At 48.2% G+C, this 21871-nt stretch overlaps 1 protein-coding gene across 1 annotated transcript in view; it reads right to left on the bottom strand.

Moving 5' to 3' along the window:
- GGT6 (gamma-glutamyltransferase 6) overlaps window positions 1-21476 on the bottom strand; it is a 40471-nt gene extending 18995 nt beyond the window's left edge. Inside the window, exon 1 of the mRNA XM_030192746.1 lies at window positions 21157-21476. Within this exon, the coding sequence (XP_030048606.1) occupies window positions 21157-21254 (98 nt within the window). The 5' untranslated portion in view covers window positions 21255-21476. The remainder of the gene's footprint in view (window positions 1-21156) is intronic.
- Window positions 21477-21871: the final 395 nt, after the last annotated feature.

Raw genomic sequence — 21871 nt, 5'->3', positions numbered from 1 at the left:
CGCCTTTTCTCCAAGCTGAAGAGCCCTAGACACTTTAGCCTTTCCCACATACCCGGATCTTTTCTTAATTAATATTTTTCCTTTATTCTCTTCTATGTTATGAGAATTGGAACTCCTAATTGTAGGGGACTTAACTAGAAATTATTCAGTCCATTTTCATTGCATAATACTAAGTTTCCTAAGATTGCATTGTACTTATTTGAAGTAGTTTTTCTGTACAAGTTTTGCTTGATTTGTCATTATTTGAAATTTCATAAATGAAAAATTGTTAAACACATCTTGAGGGGCATTTGCAATATGAAGTCTAAGTCGGACTTTGGACGTTTTGCGGTAAACATCCAAAATCCGAATACAAAACCGTAAAACATCTATCTTTTTTTTTTTTTTTTTCAAAAATACCATTTGTAACAAGATTTTGTGCTCTTTGTGTTTATCTTTTCAGGCCATTTTCGAAAAATAAAAAAAACATCCAAGTGAAAAACATATAAAATCAAGCCATTGAGATGCAGGAGGAGCCAGCATTTTTAGTACTCTGGCCCCTCTGACATCCCAGGAAATGATCCATCCTAAATACCAGACAACGAAACTCTTCCAGAACTACTACTACTACTACTTAACATTTCTAGAGCGCTACTAGGGTTACGCAGCGCTGTACAATTTAACAAAGAGAGACAGTCCCTGCTCAAAGAGCTTACAATCTAATAGATAAGAGTGAGACAAATATAGGACAATCAAGCCATTGTGACATCACTGATGAGGTTGGCTCTTAGGCATTGGTGGAATGAGGCATTATGACATCACAATCTCAGCTCTGGATACCAGAGACTGAAACTCTTCACACTAAGGGGGGAAGTGGGCCAAGTATAGGACAGTCGAGCCATTGTGACATCACTGATGAGGTTGGCTCTTAGGCATTGATGGAATGAGGCATTATGACATCACAATCTCAGCTCTGGATACCAGAGACTGAAACTCTTCACACTAAGGGGGGAAGTGGGCCAAGTATAGGACAGTCGAGCCATTGTGACATCACTGATGAGTTTGGCTCTTAGGCATTGGTGGAATGAGGCATTATGACATCACAATCTCAGCTCTGGTTAAATCACTGCTATATGTAATACTACTACTACTACTTAACATTTCTAGAGCGCTACTAGGGTTCCGCAGCGCTGTACAATTTAACAAAGAGAGACAGTCCCTGCTCAAAGGAGCTTACAATCTAATAGATAAGAGTGAGACAAATATAGGACAATCAAGCCATTGTGACATCACTGATGAGGTTGGCTCTTAGGCATTGGTGGAATGAGGCATTATGACATCACAATCTCAGCTCTGGATACCAGAGACTGAAACTCTTCACACTAAGGGGGGAAGTGGGCCAAGTATAGGACAGTCGAGCCATTGTGACATCACTGATGAGGTTGGCTCTTAGGCATTGGTGGAATGAGGCATTATGACATCACAATCTCAGCTCTGGTTAAATCACTGCTATATGTAATACTACTACTACTACTTAACATTTCTAGAGCGCTACTAGGGTTCCGCAGCGCTGTACAATTTAACAAAGAGAGACAGTCCCTGCTCAAAGGAGCTTACAATCTAATAGATAAGAGTGAGACAAATATAGGACAATCAAGCCATTGTGACATCACTGATGAGGTTGGCTCTTAGGCATTGGTGGAATGAGGCATTATGACATCACAATCTCAGCTCTGGATACCAGAGACTGAAACTCTTCACACTAAGGGGGGAAGTGGGCCAAGTATAGGACAGTCGAGCCATTGTGACATCACTGATGAGGTTGGCTCTTAGGCATTGGTGGAATGAGGCATTATGACATCACAATCTCAGCTCTGGTTAAATCACTGCTATATGTAATACTACTACTACTACTTAACATTTCTAGAGCGCTACTAGGGTTACGCAGCGCTGTACAATTTAACATGGAAGGATAGTCCCTGCTCAAGGAGCTTACAATCTAAAAGACAAGTGTGGAGCCCGTCTGATAGGGAATACTATATTTCACGAAAGGTTAGGTGCCGAACGCAGCATTGAAGAGGTGAGTTTTAAGCAGAGATTTGAAGATGGGTAGGGAGGGGGCTTGGCGTAGGGGTTGAGGAAGATTGTTCCAGGCATAGGGTGAGGCAAGGCAGAATGAGCGGAGCCTGGAGTTGGCAGTGGTGGAGAAGGGAACTGAAAGGAGGGATTTGTCCTGTGAGCGGAGGTTACGGGCGGGGACATAGGGGGAGATGAGGGTAGAGAGGTAGTGAGGAGCCGCAGACCGGGTGCATTTGTAGGTAAGGAGGAGAATCTTGAATTGTATGCGGTATCTGATCGGAAGCCAGTGAAGTGACTTGAGGAGACAAAACCGAACTCTCTATACCCGACTGCTTCAGTCACTCTGTCACTAACGAACGTTAACGCACTACCACCTTATTTCTCACGCCGGAAATGAACTGATTATCTAATCTACTCTACCATTTATGAACTTAACGCAATACCACTCTGTATTTCCCGTTCCGGAATGTAAGCCACATTGAGCCTGCAAAAAGGTGGGAAAATGTGGGATACAAATGCAACAGATAAATAAAGAAATAATAGGGCACCCTAGAGGGCACTGCAGTGGACTTCATAAAATGTTCCCAGGTACACATCTGACTATTGCTCCCTTATCTTGTCTGCTGAGCCCCCAAAACCCACTACCCCCAACTGTACACCACTACTACTACTATTTAGCATTTCTATAGCGCTACAAAGCGTACGCAGCGCTGCACAAACATAGAAGAAAGACAGTCCCTGCTCAAAGAGCTTACAATCTAATAGACAAAAAATAAAGTAAGCAAATCAAATCAATTAATGTGAACGGGAAGGAAGAGAGGAGGGTAGGTGGAGGCGAGTGGTTACGAGTCAAAAGCAATGTTAGAGGTGGGCTTTCAGTCTAGATTTAAAGGTGGCCAAGGATGGGGCAAGACGTAGGGGCTCAGGAAGTTTATTCCAGGCGTAGGGTGCAGCGAGACAGAAGGCGCGAAGTCTGGAGTTGGCAGTAGTGGAGAAGGGAAGAGATAAGAAGGATTTATCCATGGAGCGGAGTGCATGGGAAGGGGTGTAGGGAAGGACGAGTGTGGAGAGATACTGGGAATCAATGCCTTGGTCCCATTTTGATTTCCTTTTCAAAAAGCTCTAGAATGTAGTTTGATTAGAGGAAAAGGAAATGGGACTTGATATACTGCCTTTCGGAGGTTTTCGCAACTACATTCAAAGCGGTTTACATATATTCAGGTACTTATTTTGTACCGGGGCAATGGAGGGTTAAGTGACTTGCCCAGAGTCACAAGGAGCTGCAGTGGGAATTGAACCCAGTTCTCCAGGATCAAAGTCCACTGCACTAACCAATAGGCTACTCCTCCACTCCTAGCTGAGCAGCTGAAGCCTGTGTGCTCCAGTCCTGAGAACTGCAGCTGTGTGGCTTAAACCACTGACAAGATGTTGGCGGAAAGCAGAGCAAGCTTGCTGGGTCAGGTTGGGGCTGCATCCTTGAGAAAGTGTTTTGTTTGTCTTTTCTTAAAACCACAAACTCCTATTCTCAGTTCCCCATCACGTCTGCTGTTTATCCTACAGTTTATCACAAATGGGTGACGGTCAACAGCATCTGGGCCAGCGCTTCCCAAACCTATCCTGGGGACCCCACAGCTGGCTCGGTTTCCAGAATATTCACAATATCCATACCATAAAGTCAGAGTGTGCAGCCTGTCTCATGCATATTCACTGTACGCAGGGCTTTTTTTGAGGAGGTACTTGGGGGTCCTGAGTACCGGCACCTATTTTGCTAGAAAAAAATGCACTGACTGTACGTATTCTGAAACCCAGGCCAGCTGTGGGATCCCCAGGACAGGCTTGGGAGGCTCCAGTTAGGCCTTGAGTTGGCTCCTTACATAGTAACATAGTAGATGACGGCAGAAAAAGACCTGCACGGACCATCCAGTCTGCCCAACAAGATAACTCATATTTGCTGCTTTTTGTGTATACCCTACTTTGATTTGTACCTGTGCTCTTCAGGCCACAGACCGTATAAGTCTGCCCAGCACTATCCCTGCCTCCCAACCACCGGCTCTGGCACAGACCGTACAAGTCTGCCCAGCACTATCCCCGCCTCCCAACCACCAGCCCCACCTCCGAACCACCGGCTCTGGCACAGGCACAGACTGTATAAGTCTGCCCAGCACTATCCCTGCCTCCCAACCACCGGCTCTGGCACAGACCGTACAAGTCTGCCCAGCACTATCCCCGCCTCCCAACCACCAGCCCCGCCTCCCAACCACCAGTCCTGCTTCCCACCACCGGCTCTGGCACAGACCGTACAAGTCTGCCCAGCACTATCCCCGCCTCCCAACCACCAGCCCCGCCTCCCAACCACCAGTCCTGCTTCCCACCACCGGCTCTGGCACAGACCGTACAAGTCTGTCCAGCACTATCCCTGCCTCCCAACCACCAGCCCCGCCTCTCAACCACCGGCTCTGGCACAGACCGTATAAGTCTGCCCAGCACTATCCCCGCCTCCCAACCACCAGCCCCGCCTCTCAACCACTGGCTCTGGCACAGACCATATAAGTCTGCCCAGCACTATCCCTGCCTCCCAACCACCAGCCCCGCCTCTCAACCACCGGCTCTGGCACAGACCGTATAAGTCTGCCCAGCACTATCCCCGCCTCCCAACCACCAGCCCCGCCTCCCAACCACCGGCTCTGGCACAGACCGTATAAGTCTGCCCCGCACTATCCCCGCCTCCCAACCACCAGCCCCACCTCCCAACCACCGGCTCTGGCACAGGCACAGACCGTATAAGTCTGCCCAGCACTATCCCCGCCTCCCAACCACCGGCTCTGGCACAGACCGTATAAGTCCTTCCTGCATGTGATGAGTCTCCTCCTGATCTACCAGAAACTCAAACGGGGGTTGTTTGCTTTCAGATCCATGGGGGAGGCGGGCTGCAATTTGAGTAATGCCAGTCAGCTGCTTCATTTATTGTCTAAATAGGATTTGATGAGCAGTTGTGAGATTAAACCTGTTCTCAGTAGGTTTCAGCTGCAGAGACCTTGCAGGACTAGAAACTGGGGATTTTAGTATCTTTTTTTCTCCCAGGGTTTGTATAAATATTTGATTTGTATTATTTAGTCTTGACTTTGTATTTGTTCAGCTTTTCTTTCTAACCGGAACACCAACCTGGTGACTGTCACTTATATGTTTTCACTATAATCTGCTCTGTAGAATCCATTGGTTGAAATAGCAGAATATCATTTTTTCATCCATTTTGGATTGATCTTGCTCCTTTTTTCAGTAATCTTACTGTTATACTGTATTATTGTACTTTTGTACCGTAGCCCTGCTACAGTTTTGTGTAAGCCACATTGAGCCTACAACAGTGGGAAAATGTGGGGTATAAATGTATTAAATAAATAAAATAATATCTCAAGGAGAATTCCACTTGAGTACGCTCAGAGGCGTAGCTAGGTGGGTCGCCAGGGGAACGGCCGCTTCGCCAAACGGACGTCTGATGGCAACGGCACCAGGGCCACCGAGGGGGGGGGGGCAGGGGGAAAAAAATTCCACGGGTCTTCAAGGGGGGCCTGGCGCTAGCCTCCCTCTCTCCCGCTGCTGACGACCCAAGCGATAGCATCTCATCAGGAGCAGAAGAGAGAAAACTCCGGCACCGGACCCCCCTCCCCGCCTTGGAGGCTGGGGAGGACCCGGAGCTTCCTCCAGCGCCTGCTCTTCTGTCCATTGCTGAGCGGCTGCTTTTCCTCTCGGGCACACATCCTGGGTTTTGAAACAGAGCATGTCCTGAGAGGAAAAGCAGCGGCAGGGGCAAGCAGTCATCGCTGGAGGAAGAAGACGTCTTCGTTGGCGGGGCCTGGGATCCACGCCAGCCAAGATATTTCAGCAGCGGCAGCGATTGGGGGCGGGGAGCAGGAGCGATGGGGGTGTGGCAGTGAATGGCGACTTGGGGGGGGGGTGGCGGCAGCCCCATCTCAGGCCCAGTTCATTCTCTCGGCGGCCCTGAACAGCACCTATTTTTCTTTTTTTTTAATTCTTTATTTATATTTTCAGTATATCATTAACAAGAATAACCTTGCGAACATAAAACAGGCTAATAATAAGTAATATTAATATTCTCATCCTGCATTATTCAAATCTCAAAAAAGAGAATAAAAGAAAAAAAAAAAAAAAAGGAAGAAATATCTTATACAGAAAAAGAAAATTAGACTTAACTAGTCAATTAAGAAATACATTTAGCCTTTCTTAGACCTCAAAACATAAGGGGGGAGTGATAGAATTAGAGAAGTAATCAAACAAATAACATTTACAGAAGTAAAAGCTGCCATTTCTCCAAATTATTTTCTACATTTACTTCAGTTGTTTCATTTCTAGAAACGATTTCAGTTGTTCCGGTGAAAAGAAATTATATTTAGTTTGACCTAATTTAACTACACATTTAGCCGGGTATGCCAAAAAGAAAGATCCCCCAATATCCATTGTCTTTTGTTTCATAGCAAGGAACGCCTTTCTTTTCTGTTGTGTTTGTTTTGTCACGTCTGGATACATCCAGACTTTAGATCCACAAAATTGAGCTTTACAATCTATTAGATTGTAAGCTCTTTGAGCAGGGACTGTCTTTCTTCTATGTTTGTGCAGCGCTGCGTACGCCTTGTAGCGCTATAGAAATGCTAAATAGTAGTAGTAGTAGCTTTGGAATTCCGAAAGTAAAGTCTTAAGATGTTATTATAATCTTGCTCAAAAACCAAAGAAATTATTAATGTAGCTCTATCCAATACTGTTTCCATTGATTGTTCCAATATTTCAGAGATATTTTGTAAGTCAGGCATATTCTGTTCAATACCTTGTAATTCCCCCTTTGGTTTAGGAATAAAATAAATCTTATTTATTGGAGGAATAGAGTCTAGGGGAATTTTTAGTATCTCAGTCAAATATCTTCGTAGTGTATCAATCGGGGTTACCCCTGTTAACTTGGGAAAATTTAAAAGTCTTCTGTTATAATTCTCTAACTGTTCAATTTTCCTCCTCATTTCCATATTATCTTTAAGAGCCACATCTTTAAAATCTTTAAATGAGTCCACTTCTTTCCTCAAAGTTGTCACTTGCTTTGTTAAATCTTCTTTTACAGAATCAACAATTGTTTTTAAACCCTCAAACTTGGCATTTAAATTTATAACATCACCTGAGGTTTTCTGCAGTGTAGTATTCATCCGGTCCAACATCACCCAAAGCATTTCCAGTGTCACCTCCGAGTTTTTAACTGAGGGAAACCGAGTTCCATCAGCTTTCAGGGCCGTTTGTTGCGGTCCTGGGTCCTCGCTGGTTGCCCCTTCCGATACACTTCCGGGATCGGCGGGGTTTCCCTCCAGGGCCGCAATCGACGCTGGACACGGAGGGATCGTCGAAATAGATGGTGGCGAAAGGGAGGCTTCCTCTCCCGGCGGGGAACTCGCTTCTCCGAGAACCCCCGCTATGGGACCTTCTTCCCTCTGAGATTTGGAGAAACCAGGAAAGTATCGTTCCAGAGACGCTTGGGCCGGGGAAGACGTCAAGGTAGGCTGAGGAACATTCCTTAACACTCCCTTCCTTTTAGAATGAGGCATTATCGCACAAAGGTAAAGTTAATTTGCCCAAAACGCTCGGAGCTCTCTACCAACCTATCGGTCTGGCAGCCATCTTGACACGCCCCCCAGCACCTATTTTTCACGTGTGCTGTCGCATTTAAAATACGTGCTGCGGCTGCCGCCGACAGTCCAGAAAGATAAACCTGTCTACACTTCTGGGTACACTATGTACTTCCCTGTCCCTAGAGGGTTCATAATCTAAGGGGTCCTTTTACTAAAGCTGCAGTAAAAACGTGGCCTCAATGCGTCCTCACGTGAGTTTTTTTCCTGCGCATTATTTTTATCGCAGCCAGAAGATGGACACTTTTCTATTTTGTCTATTAATGGCCATGCATTAAGGTTGCCGTTAGCGTGTGGATATTAAAAAAGAATTACCATGAAAGCACTTACTCCTGTTTCATAGGCTCACCCCGAAATCCTGCGCTAGCACACAGTAATGCGGACACATGAACTGATTAGCAAAGAAATGCCTAATCTCAACCCCCCCCCCCCAACACGCCCCCTCTCAGAAAAATTAAAAAATAATTTTTAGCACAAGGGTAGCACCTGCAGGTATGGAACGTACTAGAGAGCTGCATGGGAAGGGGGATAGCGGGAACCCTGTGGTTCCTGTGCGATTCCTGTAGTGATCCCCTCCATGTCCACAGGTCTCCCGTGGGGATGGACAGGGCCGCCGAGAGACTAGGCCGGGCTCGGGGCAAGGCCGCCCCACCTCTGCCCCCTCACTGCTGCCGCCCCCCATCGCTCCCCCCACCACTACCGCCAACGGTCGCTCCCCCCGCTGCTGCAGTCTGCGGTCTCACCTGCCTGCCTCCACGGCTCCAGGCCCCCTCCATTCAAAGCGGCAGTCGCAGATTGCGTCTCTTCTGGCCTTCCCTCCCTGTGTCCCACCCTGGTCTGATGTAACTTCCTGTTTCTACGAGGGTGGGGATGGAGGAAATTACTTGAGGGGACAGGTGGGGATGGAGGTGATTACTTCCGGGGATGGGTGGGGATGGAGGATATTACTTGAATGGACGGGTGGGGATGGAGGAAATTACTTGAGGGGACAGGTGGGGATGGAGGAGATTACTTGAGGGGACAGGTGGGGATGGAGGTGATTACTTCCGGGGATGGGTGGGGATGGAGGAGATTACTTGAATGGACGGGTGGGGATGGAGGAGATTACTTGAATGGATGGGTGGGGATAGAGGAAATTACTTGAGGGGACGGGATGGAGGAGATTACTTGAGGGGACAGGTGGGGATGGAGGTGATTACTTCCGGGGATGGGTGGGGATGGAGGAGATTACTGGAGGGGACAGGTGGGGAAAGAGATGATTACTTGCGGGGATGGGTGGGGATGGAGGAGATTACTTGAATGGACAGGTGGGATGGTGGAGATTACTTGAGGGGAACAGGTGGGGATGGAGGTGATTACTTCCGGGGATGGAGGAGATTACTTGAATGGACGGGTGGGGGTGGAGGAGATTACTTGAGGGGACAGGTGGGGAGAGAGGTGATTACTTGCAGGGATGGGTGGGGATGGAGATTACTTGAAGGGACAGATGGGGATAGAGGTGATTACTTGTGAGGATGGAGGAGATTACTTGCAGGGATGGGTGGGGATGGAGGAGATTACTTGCGGGGATGGAGGAGATTACTTGCAGGGATGGGTGGGGGTGAAGGAGATTACTTGAAAAGACGGGTGGGGATGGAGGAGATCAAGGTACTTGAGGGACGGATTGGGATGGAGGTGATTACTTGTGGGGATGGAGGAGATTACTTGCATGGATGAGCAGGGATGGGTTAGATTCCAGTGGGGACAAGTGGGGATGGGTGAAATTTCTGTCTCCATCCAACTCTCTAGAACGTATCAAAGGACACCTGAGCACGTCCCATGGGAAGCCATTTTAAGATACAATAAGCATGCTCTAGTGTTTACCACAGCTTAATAATAGGACCTCAGCTCACCTGAGGATTTGAACTGGGCTACATAATCCACCAAAATCAAATGCCACTTGTGCTTAGATACAATGCTCTCGAGAAGCCTCAACAATTAATTAAAGAACTGATGTGGAAAGGAAGAAGCCTCAGACTCTCCATCATAATGGAGCAGTTATACCATTTTCGGACAAAATTTCATGCAAAATAATTTCTTTAATGCATTGTACAGAATGTTTGTGGGTTTTGATGGAAGGTTTTTTAGCCTTTGGTGTAAACAATCTCCGAGTCCTTATTTGTTGAGGTATGTGAAGAGCACAAGTGGTGTTTTCGTTTGGTGAATTCTATCATATATCATTTGAACGGGGCTTCCCTCGTTCTCTGACAGAGGCTTTGACTGTTTTTGAAATTTGAAGCTAAGTAGCTTTATTTTTTTCCTGCAATGTTACTTAAATAATTCTTTGGATCAATGACAATTCGCACTCGGCTGCTTAAGATAAGTTGATGCTGCAGTACCTGTGTTGTTATATCTGAAGATCCATATTATCAAAAGTAGTTAACGATATGTGAGGTGTGCACAATGCTGGGAATAATTTTGGGCCAGCAGTAGTTTATTTTCTTTAGCCCCTTCTTTTCACTTAACCCTCCATTGCCCCTGGTACAAAATAAGTACCTGAATATATGTAAAATGTAGTTGCAAAAACCTCAGAAAGGCGGTATATCAAGTCCCATTTCCCTGTCCCTATTTCAGATTCTACATGGAGTGTTGCTATTCCACTAGCAACATTCCATGTAGAAGCCTGCCCTTGCAGATTAGCAACGCGGCTGCACAGGCTTCTGTTTCTGTGAGTCTGACGTCCTGCACGTACGTGCAGGATGTCAGACTCACAGAAACAGAAGCCTGCGCGGCCGCGTTGCTGATCTGCAAGGGCAGGCTTCTACATGGAATGTTGCCAGTGGAGGAATAGCCTAGTGGTTAGTGCAGTGGACCTTGATCCTGGGGAACTGGGTTCGATTCCCACTGCAGCTCCTTGTGACTCTGGGCAAGTCACTTAACCCTCCATTACCCCAGGCATTGGAGCTGACTCTGTGGGTGCCAATATTGAGAAAATTCCTTGTAAGTGTCCAGGGATGGGGTCATTTCCATTGGGCTTAGCACCCCCAATAATTTTGAAAAGTTGGCTCCTATGACGCCAGGTACAAAATAAGTACCTGAATATATGCAAACCACTTTGAATGTAGTTGCAAAAACCTCAGAAAGGCGGTATATCAAGTCCCAGTTCCCTTTCCCTTTTGTTCTGTCCAGCACAAGATGGAAGGGGTGAGGCAGCGGTGGTGTAGCCTGAGGGTTTTCATGCAGTTTGGCTTGGTTTTCTCCCACCCCACTCTGGCCTCCCTCTAGCTCTACAAGACAGGATGCCACAAATTCTAGAGGGTCAGGGAAGATGAGGGAGGGGGCAGCCGCAGCCCAGGAGCCCACAGCATCATGCTAGGCATAGTTGCTGGCACGGTGCCCCAGGCAAAAGTATCGGCCTTCTTATCCGACATTGCTGCCTGGATGTCCAACCGCCACCTGAAACTGAACATGTCCAAGACCGAGCTTATCGTCTTTCCACCAAAACCCACTTCTCCTCTTCCTCCACTTTCTATCTCAGTTGATAACACCCTCATCCTCCCCGTCTCATCTGCCCGCAACCTCAGAGTCATCTTTGACTCCTCTCTCTCCTTCTCTGCGCATATCCAGCAGATAGCCAAGACCTGTCGCTTCTTCCTCTATAACATCAGCAAAATTCGCCCTTTCCTTTCTGAACACACCACCCGAACTCTCGTCCACGCTCTCATTACCTCTCGCCTGGACTACTGCAACGTACTCCTCACCGGCCTCCCACTTAGCCATCTATCCCCCCTTCAATCTGTTCAGAACTCTGCTGCACATCTCATATTCCGCCAGAACCGATATACTCATATCACCCCTCTCCTCAGGTCACTTCACTGGCTTCCGATCAGATACCGCATTCAATTCAAGCTTCTCCTTCTTACCTACAAATGCACTCAGTCTGCTGCCCCTCACTATCTTTCTATCCTCATCTCCCCTTACGTTTCCGCCCGTAACCTCCGTTAACAGGATAAATCCCTCCTCTCAGTACCCTTCTCCACCACCGCCAACTCCAGGCTCCGCTCATTCTGCCTCGCCTCACCCTATGCTTGGAACAACTTTCCTGAGCCCTTACGCCAAGCCCCCTCCCTGCCCGTCTTCAAGTCTTTGCTTAAAGCCCACCTCTTCAATACTGCGTTCGGCACCTAACCCTTACCGTTCAGTGAATCCAGACTGCCCCAATTTGACTGCCCCTATCGGACCGACCGTTCACTTGTCTATTAGATTGTAAGCTCTTTGAGCAGGGACTGTCTCTCTTTGTTAAATTGTACAGCGCTGCGTAACCCTAGTAGCGCTCTAGAAATGTTAAGTAGTAGTCTGTCATTTTTCTGTTAAAAATATGTGCCACAGAAAGAAAAGGTTCCCTAGAAAATAGGCCTGAACCATGGTACCTTCAGATAGTGCATAGGTGGAAGGGGGAGAGGGGTATATTCGAACAACTTTTCTGTGGCTTACACATGTGTTTTTGGCATCTGAACTAAATTTTAATCCACACATTGACAGGATCCAGAGCATTAATTCCTTCTTGTACTGCTAACAGTTGCCAAGTGAATGGCAGGGCAGAGCTCAGTAGGGCAGGGACACACCCTCGGTGAGTCAGACCGGAGTGAAACACACAGATTTCATGGGCCAGACATATACGTCTTCTTTCCAGAAGTTAAAGTCCAACTACTGCTGATCAGCACAGAAGGGTTTAGCTGCATCACCGGAGATAGGGCTGTGAGAGGAGATAAGCCACCTTGAATCAAGCACACACGCTGAGGCTCTCGTCTCCTTCACTTTTCAAAAATGATCAGGCAGAGCAACCTGGCTCATACGTGCATGTGAGGCAGGGGGAACAGGCATGTTTCTCTCCAAAGAAAATCCAGTCACAATGTCCCTTGCAAGCTGTTCATAACTCATCCAACAGCAGTAAGCAGAGGAAAAGGGGTCCATGATATGGTTCAATTGAGATGCATCCTCTGCCTTCATCAGGGTGCTCCCCCCCCCCCCCCTCACCTTAAATCCTCAGCAGGGAGAGGAACACTCAGCGTCAGCGTGCACAGGAGGAGCAAGAAGAAAGAAGAGCAGGGGGCAGGCAGCAAATGCGGCTACGCCGAAGACTATGCTGAAGAAGGCTTTGGCTCAGTGGCGTAGCTACGGGTGGGCCTGGATGGGCCCAGGCCCACCCAGTTTCATCTCAGGCCCATCCTCACCTTCTCCCACCCCCGCCGTAGCGCTGCCTCCTCTCCTGCACTTCGCGGTGTCTGTCTCCCACCCTCACGGCAGCGCTTTCAATTTGCTATCAGCGCTGCCTGCCTGACAGCTGACAGACGCGACGCGATGTCCTCCTGCTCCGGGGCCTTCCCTCTGCCGTGTTGATTCAACTTCCTGTTTATGCAGGGTGGATTGCATGCGGCAGAGGGAAGGTCCCGGAGCAGGACGTCGTCGCGCCGCGTCTGTAAGCTGTCAGGCAGGCAGTGCCGATAGAGCGCTGCCGCGGCACTGGGAGATGGAGACCATGAAGTGCAGGAGACGAGTCAGCGCCACGGTGGGAGAAGGTGAGTGGAGGCAGCGTCGATAACTTTAAAGGTGCTGTGCGCTGTGTGTGTGTGTGGGGGGGGGGGGGGGGTTGGGGTTGTAGTGCCCACCCATCCAACCCGCTGGCCCACCCAAAAATTGTCTTCTGGCTACGCCACTGCTTTGGCTGGCAGGGGTTGGGGACCCCCGCCAGGAAAGGTATTTGTTTGTGAGGGGGCGGGGCGAAGCGGCACTCAAAATGTGCCCCTAACCTCGGGCTCTGGCCCCCTCCCACCGTGAGGTCTGGCTATGCCCCTGCTCTGTAGACTCACTCTGGGCCACGGACTAGAATGGCTCTGGCTTCCTGTCTCGTTTGTGTATATCGCTGAACTCTGAATTCTGGTCCAGCAGTCAGGCCCTTCATCAGGGTTTTCCATACATCCTTCAGGATTTCTGATGCCCTGTTCTCCTGGTTGTGTGTTTTGCTTTGCAAATTCATAGTTGGGGTGAGGCTTTCCATGGTTTGGGTGTCTGCTTTCTCAGCGGTCTCTCCAACAGTTTGGAAAGTGCCACGAGAAGGGATGAAGATGGAGCACATTAAGGTTACCTGTCCTAGATGACTCAAGGTGCATTTGGGAGTGCGTGAGCTGTACTCCTGTAGTGTCAGGGAATTTGGTTTCTTTTTAGATTTATAAGTACAGAAGTGCATATGTATTGCCATACTGGGACAGACCAATGATCCATCAAGCCCAGCATCCTGTTTCCAGCAGTGGCCAATCCAGGTCACAAGTACCTGGCAAGATCCCAAAACAGTACATTTTATGCTGCTTATCCTAGAAATAAGCAGTGGATTTCCTCCAAGTCCATTTTAATAATGGCTTATAGACTTTTCTTTTAGGAAGGTAGCCAAACCTTTTTTAAAGCCCGCTAAGCTAACCGCTTTTACTACATTCTCTGGCAACAAATTCCAGAGTTTAGTTACACATAGAGTGAAGAAATATTTTCTCTGATTCATTTTAAGTGTACTACTTTTTAGCTTCATTGTGTGCCCCATAGTCCTAGTATTTTTGGAAAGAGTAAACAAGTGATTCACGTCTACCCATTCCACTCCACTCCTGCTCCTTTCCCTTCCCATCCTTACCCTTTCTCTTTCTCCTCACTTCCTTTCTGTCTCTCCCCTACCCATCCTTTTCCATACCTCCACTAACCCCCTTCCCTTCTCACCCCTTTCCTCTTTGACCTCTCTGCCTCTCCTTTCTCTCCCTTACCCCCTTTTCTCCCCCACCCTTTGCCATCTCCCCCATTCTCCTCTCCTTCCTCCCCCTATCCCCCTCCTTCCTCCCCTCTGCCCCCTTTCTCTCTCCCTTCCCCTCTTCACATCCCTTTCTCTCTTCTTCCTCCCCATCCATCTTCTCTACTCACCTCCTCCCCTTGCATCCATCCCCCTCTCCCCCTCCCCGTCCCCTTTTCCTCCCCCCCCCCCCCCCCCAGAGTACAGCTTGCAGCAGGAGAATAATCCAAATTCGAGCTGGAAAGCTGAACTGAAACTGCAAAGTGAACAGGGAGGGAAGGAGGAGGAAATGGAGGGAGGGAATGTATAAAGATGAGGGGAGGGGGAAGGTGGGGGGAGCAAGGAGGAGAGGAGATAGAGGGAGAAGTTGACTTTGATTCTAGAGACCTTGGTTTGATTCCTGCTTCAGTTTGTTGTGAAATCCAGTAAGTCACTTACCATGCCATTGCCCCAGTTACCTAGAGGGTTAGGGATGTAGAGGGAGAGAGCAAGGGGCGGGGAAGGAGGAGCAGGGGGAGATAAGGGGAGAGCAAGGAGTGAGGAGGGAGAGGCAGGGGAGATATAGGGAGAAGGGGAGAGCAAGGGGTAGGGAGAGGGAAGGGGTGAGCAAGGGGTGGGAAGGGAGTAAAGGTAGGGGGAGCAAGGAGAAAGGGAGATATGGGGAGAGCAAGGGGTGGGGAGGAAGGTAGGAAGAGGGGAGGGGAGAGCAAGGGAGAAGGGAGGGGAGATATAGGGGGAGGGAGAGGGCAGGAGGACAGAGAAGGAAGGGAGAAAGGGGTGGGGAGGAAGATAGGGGAAGGGGAGAGCAAGGGGTGGGGAGGGAGGAAAGGTTGGGAGAGCAAGAGAGATGGCGGGAGGGGAGATATATGGGCAGAGGGGGAGAGCAGTAGAAGTTGACCTTGATCTTAGAGACATGGGTTTGATTCCCGCTTCAGCTGCTTGTGAAATCAACTAAGTCACTTAACCTACATGAGCGTTAATTAGACTCATTATTTTATAGACCTGTATCATATCTCCCCTCAGCCGCCTTTTCTCCAAGCTGAAGAGCCCTAGCCGCTTCAGCCTTTCCTCATAGGGAAGTCATCCCACCCCTTTATCATTTTTGTTGCCCTTCTCTGTACCTTTTCTAATTCCATTATATCTTTTTTTGAGATGCGGTGACCAGAATTCAACACAATATTTGAAGTCCGGTCTCACTGTGGAGCGATACAAAGGCATTACAACATCCTCATTTTTGTTTTCCATTCCTTTCCTAATAATACTTAACATTCTATTTGCTTTCTTAGCCGCAGCAGCACACTGAGCAGAAGGTTTCAACGTATCATCAACAACGACACCTTTGGTCCATGACTCCTAACGTGGAACCTTGCATGACGTAGCTATAATTCGGGTTCCTCTTTCCCACATGCATCACTTTGCATTTGCTCACATTATACGTCATCTGCCATTTAGACGCCCAGTCTCCCAGTCTCGTAAGGTCCTCTTGTAAGTTTTCACAATCCTGCCACGATTTATCGACTTTGAATAACTTTGTGTCATCAGCAAATTTAAGTACCTCACTAGTTACTCCTATCTCTAGGTCATTTATAAATATGTTAAAAAGCAGCAGTCCCAGCACAGACCCTTGGGGAACCCCACTAACTACCCTTCTCCATTGAGAATACTGACCATTTAACCCCACTCTCTGTTTTCTATCTTTAACCAGTTTTTAATCCACAATAGAACACTACCTCCTATCCCATGAGTCTCCAATTTCCTCTGGAGTCTTTCATGAGGTACTTTGTCAAACGCGTTTTGAAAATCCAGATACATAATATCGAACGGCTGACCTTTATCCACGTTTGTTCACCCTGGCATCGACGTCAGGCTCATCAGTCTATAATTTCCTGGATCACCTTTGGAACTTTTTTTTTTTTTAATTGGCGTCACATTGGCCACCCTGCAATTTTCTGGTACCATGCTTGATTTTAAAGATAAATCTGTAGATTAATAACAATAGTTCTGCATTTGAATTTTTCAATTCTATCAGTACTCTGAGAGGGTGGGAGTACTTATTGGGTGTCAATGATCCATATTATTGGGGTATAAGTTTTTAATTTTTATGTATTGAAGGGGGCTGTTCTGTCCTTTGACAGCCTTGCACTAGTTTATAATGTGACCTAAAATGTGTTTAATGCTTTTACTGTTATTCTCACTTCTAAGGATTTTCAGTGCTGCAGTTCTCACTGCAAAGATATGTGAGCAATGCATTGTGTGTAACGTAGTTCACAGGTAATGTAGCCACACCTGCCTGTCTGTATAAGAACTGTTACTATTGGTTTGTGCTGTTGCCTGGACCTCTTCTCTTTCTCAGCCAAGCTTGGCTCCTTTGTCTACCTGCTATCATTTCCTGGTCATTCTTACTATCTCTGTCCTGAGAGGTCAGCCAGATATGACCTTTGCCTCCAATCGGGGGCTGTCCTCTAGGGCCACCCTTGCTACCTGATGGCAGGCTCGGCCCCCATTGGTCTCTTTACTCCCTCCTCCCTGGGCCTGTGTGAGCCCTTCTCGGCCTCTCTCTCTCTCCATGAGGCATTCTCCATCTTGCTTCAGACAGCACTTGTCCTGCTGAACTCCTTACAACGAACTTGTTTTTTTACCTTGAATATATCTTCCTAATGAGATATTGCACTCTCCAGTCACCCAGCTCTGAGCTACTTCTGCTTGTTCAACTATTTTCTCACCTCTGCAATAAAGCTGCCTCTCTTCAGATTTCTGCCTCCAACCACTGATACAGCTCTCTGAATTACGGAGTCTCTGTGCCTTCGGGCAACACTTCTCAACACCTGACTTTTAGTAAATTAACTATATTTATTCAATAAAGGAAATGTCAGAAAATAAAGAGACTTCAGGTGTGTGCTGGTGTGCCAAGGTTATACTTCAAGATATTGAGACTTTACAGTTAACAAGTCTTAAGAGCCTGACAGGGGCAGTTCGGGTGAGTGTATGTTCTCCTTTGGTTTTGTCCCAGATGAGCTTTGCTAGATGTACAGTCTATAAAATATATATTTTATATCAAACATATAAACGGCAAGTGACCGTACTCACTTGCAAATGCGCAGTACAGACTTCCCTCTCTGTCCCGCCCTCGCGTCAAGACGTCAGAGGATGGAACAGAGAGGGAAATGGAGTCGAATTGTCGGACACTGCCGCAGCCGCCTGGAAAGGAACATCACGCGAAACAACCTCCACCCTCTCCCCCATCCCTGCCGCCGCTCCCGCCCCCCTCCGTATCGGGCCCCCTGCACTGACCTGTCAGTGCCTCTCACCTCCGTGTGGAAACGCTGCAGGCAGCAGCAGAGCGATCTGCTGCTGCCTGTAGTGCTTTCACACGGAGGTGAGAGGCGCTGTCAGGTCAGTGCAGAGGGCCCAGCATGGAGGGGGGAGGGAGCGGCGGCGATGAGGGTAGCTGGACATGGGGGTGGGTAGGGGGGAGAGGCCATGGTTGCTGGATGGGGTGAGAGCAGGGCACAGAGGAGGGTTGCTGGACATGGGGGGAGGGGAGAGGCCAAGGGAAAGAGGAGGGTCGCTGGATATGGGGGGGAGGATCGGTGGACGGGGTGAGGCCATGGGAGAGAGGAGGGCTGCAATACTCGCCCGTTTTTACGGGCTTAACGGCTACTCTCTATATATATCAACCTGGACCATGAGCTTCTCCTGCATCCATGGTCCATCCAGTCCAAACTCACATCCACATTTCAGATAAATGCAGCACATGAAACAGTGAAGATCCGGGAAGGCAGCATTAAAAATGTGTCTGTTTTCCAGCTGAACCTACCCCACTGATATTTTGTTTGGGTTTTTTTGCCTGCAGATTTTTTTCCCCCTTTCTTTTAGTCATGGAAGTGTAAATCCCTAGATTAAAAGATGCAGTTTTAAAACTATACCAGCCAACAGCCTGGCATGTTCCGTGTGCCTTTCCCATTCTATTTTTAAAACTGACTCAAAAGCAGAAGTGGTAGGAAAAGAAATTGAGATTCTCTTACTTCTGTACCTTAGAATAATTGCAGCGTTTATTGTTTTGCATTTATTCACAAATTTATATACCTAATATTGCAATCGATTAAAAGTGGGAAGCTCCTGTTGTCACCGACAGGATTAGTAAATCAAAGGTGCAGTGGTGCTGTTTGTCATCATGACATACAAAACATAAAAACATGTGCAGTGTGGCTGTATGTGCACAACTTGTACTGGAAACAAATGTGAAAATACAATAAAACATTAGAATCAAGAGGAAAGGAGAATCGGGAGCCGGGCAAAAGAGACAGCCAGCTACATGACAAGATAAGAGCTATAGCCTTGCAGGTGTAGCTTAGTGGTTAGTGCAGCGGACTTTGATCCTGTGGGTTTGAAATCCTTGTGACTCTGGGCAAGTCACTTAACCCTCAGTTGCCCCAGGTACAAATGTGTACCTGTATATACTATGTAAACCGCTTTTGAATGTAGCAACAGGCGGGCATATCATGTCCCATTCCCTTTATAGCAGGACTCATTACCTTAAGCAGAGGGGGGAGGAGGGAGAGATCTGAGGGGCAAAAGAGACAGGTTGGGCAGAGCTGCAGGTGACTCAGAAGAAGCTTCAGAAAATAACCACAGCTCTGCTGGTAAAACCAGCTCACCTTCATCAGGAAAAGTCAGCCTCCCAATCTTTCCCTCTCTCTATTCTGTTCACTGCTCTCCTCCCACACTACATATCACCCCCCCCCCCCCCCCCCCCCCACTGAAATCATTAATAACTAACAGGGAAAAGACTTCCCACATAAGAATGAGCAGGAGAAAACTATAAATGGGGAAAGAAGAGAAACCCCTTCCACCAAGCAAGAAACTGGACCTGCCCAGGGACAATACCCACCAGCACCAGAACCAGAACCTGGGAAATGTTCTTATTACTGACCTCTCTGTATGTTGTGTAACTTTCACTTTGCTGTTATGATTATTACTTTGTGAATTATTCACCTTCTGGCTTGTTTTTCTGCTTTCTTCGTTAACTTAACTTATAAATGTATCACTTTAGTAACACATGTAAACAATACCACTAAACATTTTGAGAAATAGATGCTCCCACTTTCTCCGTGTCCACCCCCCCCCCCATCAGTGACCCTCCCCCCTTCCCCAGGGATTTTCTAGATTCAGGAAACTCTACCAGTATGACAAATTTTGTACATTACAAGGGTCGTTTTCTAACAAGGCACTTGGGCAGGGAAGACAAGCAGGCTACACATTGCTTCTGAGTTATAAAGGTGGACAAGGAAGCATCAGGGATCCTGGACCTGCAGGAAGGAAGGTAGGGAGCCAGCTGGATTTAGGGAAGGTAGAGGTGTGCTGGTGTGAGAGGAGGGGGCTGCAGGGAGGCAGAGGTATGCTGGTATGAGAGGAGGGGGCTGCAGGGAGGCAGAGGTATGCTGGTGTGAGAGGAGAGGGCTGCAGGGACAGGAGGCAGAGGTATGCTGGTGTGAGAGGAGGGGGCTGCAGGGAGGCAGAGGTATGCTGGTGTGAGAGGAGAGGGCTGCAGGGACAGGAGGCAGAGGTATGCTGGTGTGAGAGGATTGGGCTACAGGAAGGCAGTGGTGTGCTGGTGTGAGAGGAGGGGGCTGCAGGGAGGCAGTGGTGTGCTGGTATGAGAGCAGGGGGCTGCAGGGCAAGGGAGGCCAAGGTGGCCAGGGGGGTGTGGAGCGGAGAGACCCATGTGACCGGAAGGAGGGGGTGCTGTGGAGACCCATGTGTCCCGGGGGTGCCGCAAACAGAAAAGGTTTGGATGTTGAACGAGTAAATCAATTTTTTTGGGACTCGTTCCAAAAGTACAAAGACTAGGGGACACTTGAAGTTACATGGAAATACTTTTAAAACAAATAGGAGGAAATATTTTTTCACTCAACAAATAGCTAAGCTCTGGAACTCTTTGCAGGAGGAGGTGGTAACAGCGGTTAGCGTATTTGAGTTTAAAAAAAGGTTTGGACAAGTTCCTGGAGGGAAAAGTCCATAGTCTGCTATTGAGACAGACATGGGAAGCAACTGCTTGCCCTGGGATTTTTGTATGGAATTTTGCTATTCTTGGGGATTCCGGAATCTTGTTACTCTTTGAGGGTCTGGAATGCTGCTACTAATTGGGTTTCTGCTGCCAGGTATTTGTGACCTGGCTTGGCCACTGTTTGGAAAACAGGATACTGGGCTAGATGGACCATTGTTCTGACCCAGTATGGCTACTCTTTTGTAAAGGCAGTACAGGCACCTGTGTCTATAAAGCTCCGATACAAAGTTACACCTGTTGCGAGACGGGCAACATTTTTTCGCATAGATACGTGCATGTCTCGCAACCCTGTCTGATCTCCGTCCCCGGGGAATGGCTATGCATGTACCATGTACGTTTCTGCAACATGCATTTTCAGCTGTCTACATCCCTGTGCAATTTCACGAGTGCTTTTATGCTCTGGGTCTTGTGCAAGAAGAGGGGAGAAGAATGAAAACCAAATATAAAGCGATACAAGAAAACAGAATTCCCTCCCATTGCTCCAGTCCTCAGGGGAGATGGCAGGATTAGATACACAACAATATACTGGATATATCTAGACTCACCGGGGCAGGTGCATGGTCACAGTCACATCTTGTTCACCTTCCTCGCTGTCACTAATCTGCAGCTTCTGGTAATGAATGGCTGGGTGGCTGGGCTCCATTTCCTCCCCCTGGTGGTCCTGGGCCAGGTGAGAGCAGTGCTATTCCACACCAGGCAGTGTCATCTCCACAGTAACCAGGTAACCCTAGCCTCTCGCTCTCTCTCTCTCAGGGCGGACTGCACCTAGGACCGCCTGCGCAACCTAAGGAGGAGCCACTGAGCCCAGGTCGCACTACCTGTGTGTGTACAGCTAGAAGCCTGCTGGCAGCCCGACTCCTCTGTCTCATGCACAGACTTGTGCATCTGATTTCTTAACAAAGGCAGGACTAGTGCAGCATGAGCAGGCACACACACACCCTGTGACACCTGAGACTGACTGATTCCAGCCCTGGAGAGAGATGCAACTCTAAATCCTAAGAGAGAGGGGCTGTAATAGTAAAAGCAGGCCTGGAGCTGTGCCTTTCCCCTGGTTATGAAAGACAGGGGCTTTCCTAGGGTTGATCCAGTCCTGTATGCAGGGATCTGTAATCTTGCTTTTCTCAGGGGAGATCAGAAATACAAATTCCTGAATGCAGGGGGGGGGGGGGGGGGGGGGGGGTAAACCCAGGCTTGCATCAGGCAAAACCTAGACTTTCTCCATCTGCACCTTTATTCCAGAGATGCCAAGTGACCCAGTAC

Source organism: Microcaecilia unicolor, chromosome 2, assembly GCF_901765095.1.
Source record: "Microcaecilia unicolor chromosome 2, aMicUni1.1, whole genome shotgun sequence".
Classification (NCBI taxonomy): Eukaryota; Metazoa; Chordata; class Amphibia; order Gymnophiona; family Siphonopidae; genus Microcaecilia; species Microcaecilia unicolor.
This window is presented reverse-complemented; position numbering and strand designations above follow the sequence as displayed.